Here is a 5,141-nt window from a genome sequence, read left to right on the forward strand (position 1 = left end):
TTTTATAGACTATGGAAGTAAAATGATACTATATAAAAAGTTGGGGGGACTATTTTACATTTTACTCATTTTTTAATATTTGGGTGAATAGATATGATTTAATATTTCTTTAGTTCAAAAAAAATGTCCACTCCACTATATTTATAGGTTTCATCATAAACTAGAAAATTGTCGTGTATCAGTATGGAATGATTTAATTTAAACTTGTAAGAAAAATAATCACAATGAAAAATTCACACACTTAAAATTGAATTGAAGAAAGACAAGAAATAACAAAATCCTGTTATGAACAAAGTACATTCAAAATTAAAATAGAAATGAGTAAGAAATACTTTGCAATGTTTAAAAACTTAACTTCGTTTTTAATATTTGCGTGAATAGATATGATTCAATATTTCTTTATTTAAAAAAAAATGTCCACTCCACTGTATTTATAGGTTTCATCATAAACTAGTAATTTGTTGTGTATCAATATGGAATGATTTAATTTAAACTTATAAAAAAAATGATCACAATGAAAAATTCACACACTTATATTTGAATTGAAGAAAGACAAGAAATAACGAAATCCTGTTATGAAAAAAGTAAATTCAAAATTAAAATATAAATGAGAAAGAAATACTTTGCAATGTTTAAGAACTTAACTTCATTCTACTTAAGAGTTTTCATAATCTCTCATGCTCAAGTAACTGATGCCCTCGTCAATATTCTTAGTTTAAAATCAACCACCATGCAGATAACATGCTAAATATGATCCCCACAAATTTAACAGATGACTCCCACTATTTATTTTTTGCCCCATCTAGGGTTTAAAATATGGCTCCCCTAGCATAAAACGTTGGTCTATAACACATTTAATTCTCATCTTCAATCTCTTGTAACACTCTAATACCATTTGTAACAACTTGAACATTGAGTCATCAATATTGCTCGCTTTGGCCCAATGAAATCACTATATTATCCCATTAGTATAAATTCCCAATAAGTCACCTGTCCCAAAAGTGCTCCCATATGAGCACACATAACTTTAAAGTTTCTGATGAAATTCCAACAATTACACCAAAAGACACATTGACCTTCAAGAGTTCAATTTCATTCTACCTAACAAATTTCATAGCCTTTCATGTGGAACAACACCACTTGAACCAATCATAGATTATAATTACAACGTTATTATATTCAAAAGCAAAGATGTTTATTATGAACTGGCTCCAAAACTTGAGTGATAATACAATGGCCGACAAAGTCAGAACAAAATTAGGAACAAAATGTAATAAATTACAAAAGGGTAATTGAAACCCAAAGAAAACAATAAACATAACAAATACCTGCTCTTTAGCTTCATCTGAAATGTAAAGTCCGTTATACGGCATGTCTTCCACCGCCTGAGTCAACTTCTCATTAACAAAGTGAAATCTGCCCATCACTGCCTCGCTCTCCAAAGCCTGATGAAGAAAATCATACAAAAACACGAGCTTTTATTAAATCGACTATCTCAAAACACCGATTTTTTAGAAAAAAAAAATTACCAAATAGATCTTGCTTCCGTCATGGCAGCATCTGAGCAGCTTCTTAGCAGCTTTGAAGGCCGCTCGGAGGCTGCAGAGCTTGGAGCAGACCCCATCCGGCACAGGAACCTCCGAATCGCGAATCTCTTCGAGCAATGGAACGACCAGCTTCATCCGGCGAATGAGGTTATAGCACTCTTTCTTCTGCGTGCGGCGGTAGTCGGAAAATGACAGCACAGTCTCGAATGTCTCGAGAAGCTCACGGACCAGGTCGTCCACGTCCATCTCACTCTCTTCCTCTCCTCCTCCTTGGCCGCCGCCATCAGCAGCGTTGGCGACCTCTCCAAACCTGGAAGGGTCGGAAACCTTCTCCATACGATAGGTTTAGGGTTAGGGAGATGGTTCGCTTTCAAGATGGGGATAACAGAACCTACGTATGGCCATTAACGGATTTGGATATGCTGTAATAGGCCGAGAGAAGAAGGAGAGGTGCGGCGTCATCGGTCTGCGGTGGTAACCTACGGATCTGAGGGACTTTCGGAGCAGATGAGGACGATTTTCGCGGTTTTTTTTGGTTCCGGAATGGCGATAGGAGCCCAGAGGGCCGGCGGCCGTGACCTCTATTTTAGTTTTTACATTTAAATCACACAACTTTTATGTATTTACATATCTACTTCCAACCTTTTATTTTCAAATATTTTATATCACAAATAAAATATAAAACTTAAATTTTAGTTGTTGAATATGCAAATACATAGAATATGATGGTATGCGTGCAAATCATCCTTAACAAAACTAGTAAAAATAATTTGAGAGCAACAAATAAGTTGAACCATTTATATTCTAACTAATATATTATCATATAATTCTTATTTATTTTACATATTTAGCGTCAAAATTTTTATATTTATTATATAATTTTTAAGGGTCGATGTTTTATTAAAATATATACATAAAAAAATTCAAATTTTAAATTCTATGAAAAGGTGAACTCTAAGTATTATTGAAATGAAATTTGTAAATATGTTATTTCTTTAATTATTAAAATTTAAATGACTTCAAAGTAATATGCCATGAAATCTAAGTATTATTAATGATTGTAATATTAATTAGTATAATACTAAATAAAAAGTTTATCGCGTTTTAAGAAGATTGTAGTAGTCATTATGTTTTAGAAATTTCATAACTACAAGTAGTTCGTAATTTAGTTTTAATATTTTATTCTTTTTAGGTCAGAATTATTTGAATATTTTTAGTGCACCATATGCATGTCATGTTATGTTTTTGTCTTCATATTTGTGATTCAAAGGCTTGTAAGACTGGTTCAAAGCCTTGGTTCAAGTTTTAGGTTCATAGGATTCAAAAGTCCTAAAGGTAATCTAGGGGGGGTTCCTTGTGTCAAAATGATTCGTTCAGTATGTTTCTTGATTAATAATGGCCTAATTGTGGTTACTTGAACTTCACTTTAAGCGAGTTAATGACAAAATTAAGCTCATTTTAAACAAAGACATATAGGTTGGTATTATCCTTGGGTTTGGTTCAGAATCCACATAGTCACTAGAAATGTTTGGTAAGGGTCATATGAAAGGAATTCTTATTCTAAGATGTGATCCAATAGACTAAAAAAAAGGAGAGTGTGGCATACTCATTAAAAATGATATCAACAATTTATTCCAAGCACGCTAGTACCCACACCTTCTATTTAATACATCTTGATCACATTCAAGTGAAATTCTCTTTTAGGATTATTATACTTCGATTTTGCCTTAAGGTCCTCCAATTAGCTATCATGGTCATGTAGCATCATTGTAGGTGCTTAGCCTTCCTCGACATGCCACAGCCTAATATATACTTCTCAAAACTAATTGACCACTCAACCTACCATGTTTGAGGCCTTAGTCTTTATTTTAAAATATTTCAGCATGTGCATGCCCATTTGATCATATCTCTTTCAACATTAGTTTTTTTTTTTTTTGAGATCCTGCGTCATTTCTCTCATCCTGATCATATTGGCTTGCTTTGATAGGAATACTATTTTGAAATACTCAAGTTCCTTAATCCATACATCTTAACACATAATGATCTCCTTAATCTTGCAATGCAAATCCTCTATTTGAATGCACGAGTATTATCATGGGAATCAATTAGAACAAACAACATCATTGTTAGGGATTATTGAAAAGGGAGAAAATGTTATTCATATATTTTATGTTATTTTTTGGAGAACTTAAAGCATGTTAACTTGTTATTTCATCATCTACCTTCATCATTAATAAAGTCTTTCTTGATGCAATGGTTCCTTGACATATGTAAACTATATGGTTTCATCACCTACAAGTTGACATAGTTCGCTAGTGGGGGAACTAAATTCACTTTTTTTATAGCAATCACAATGACATCTCTTTCCCGATGTCACTGGCATTTCATTAAACATTGAACATAATTTAATTTGGCTCTATTTTGGGTCATGCCAGTCTTTGCAATCTCCATTATATTTGCAATTTTCCCTATAACCACTGCCCTCCTTGAAGAATTACTTCTGAACTTCTTGAAGCATTCATAGAGTACCTCAATACAATGCTTAAAGTAATGAAGGATAATTATTAGTAACAATAGATGTTTAATGTTTCACTAGTTACACGTGTTAAAATCTCACCCAACACCATGCCGTTGTAGCTTAGAATGGAGGAAAAAGTTTAACCTCAAAAGTTTTTTGCATTTCTAAAAATCTTATCGGGAACACGAGAAACCATCATTCTCTTCATGTCCACGTTCAAGCATTTCTTCATCCTCTTTTTCTTTTGATCACTCTTATTAAATTTGATTATAAGCCACAATATAAGAGTATTTCTCATATTATTCTGGAAATCAGTTGCAATCTTTCTCCCAATTCTCCCATCATGGCTCACTCAGTTGAGATCAAACACCATATGATTTTCTAATAACCAAATAAAGTTCCTCGAATTATCACATATTGAACGCAAGTTGTTTGATCAAAATACTCTAAAGTTCTATGTGTTTGATTTATTCCATTTTATTTGAATCAAGTCACATGCTTTCACTCAACCTCCTCATATAGTATTTTTAATGTTTGCATGCCCCTCTTTACAAACTTTTGATTCAACCCATTACCACATCAACTCTATGAGTTTTCTTCATCAAGAAAGGGTATATAATTGGGGTAATGAGGATAGTTATGAGTTTAACAAGATGTTATTTGAAGGTGGTCAATATGGTGTGGTCATTGGAAGGGGGGCTAATTTTGGACAATTGTGGTTTTATGAAATATCAGTTCAAAAGCTATTGTGAAAAATTTGTTACTTAAAAGGTAGTGTTCTAGAAGTAGTTGTTTAGTAAAATTTTAGTTTTGAAAGTGATGTATGTGAGTAAGTTGAATTTTTTAGTTGTTCGATTTGAAAATATCATCATCTCTTTTATTTTTTAGTTTTGTATTATCACAAAACCAAATTAATATAATAATTTGAAGCAACAATATATGATGGCCTCAGACATCTAAGGAAGGAATTTCAAAGCAGCATGAGCTCCAAGCCTGACAAGGTGAAAGCTCTCTGATGGCCATTGCAAAGGTTTGAGACACAAGCCTTGATTTTGTTCTCTTCGACCAAAAAAAAA

General features: G+C 32.8%; 1 protein-coding gene across 1 annotated transcript; it reads right to left on the bottom strand.

Annotated features, from left to right (window-relative positions):
* Positions 1 to 1,282: 1,282 nt before the first annotated feature.
* On the bottom strand, positions 1,283 to 2,123 carry LOC110035495 (U-box domain-containing protein 15-like; the record flags this gene model as incomplete). The annotated part of the gene is made up of 2 exons (XM_020739722.1): positions 1,530 to 2,123; positions 1,283 to 1,445 (listed from the first exon to the last, which is right to left on the bottom strand). Coding segments are annotated over exons 1-2 (517 nt in total), but the record flags the coding sequence as incomplete, so codon positions are not given.
* Between the last annotated feature and the right edge of the window lie 3,018 nt (positions 2,124 to 5,141).

The sequence above is a fragment of the Phalaenopsis equestris genome, unplaced genomic scaffold (assembly GCF_001263595.1).
Source record: "Phalaenopsis equestris unplaced genomic scaffold, ASM126359v1 Scaffold197864, whole genome shotgun sequence".
NCBI lineage: Eukaryota > Viridiplantae > Streptophyta > Magnoliopsida > Asparagales > Orchidaceae > Phalaenopsis > Phalaenopsis equestris.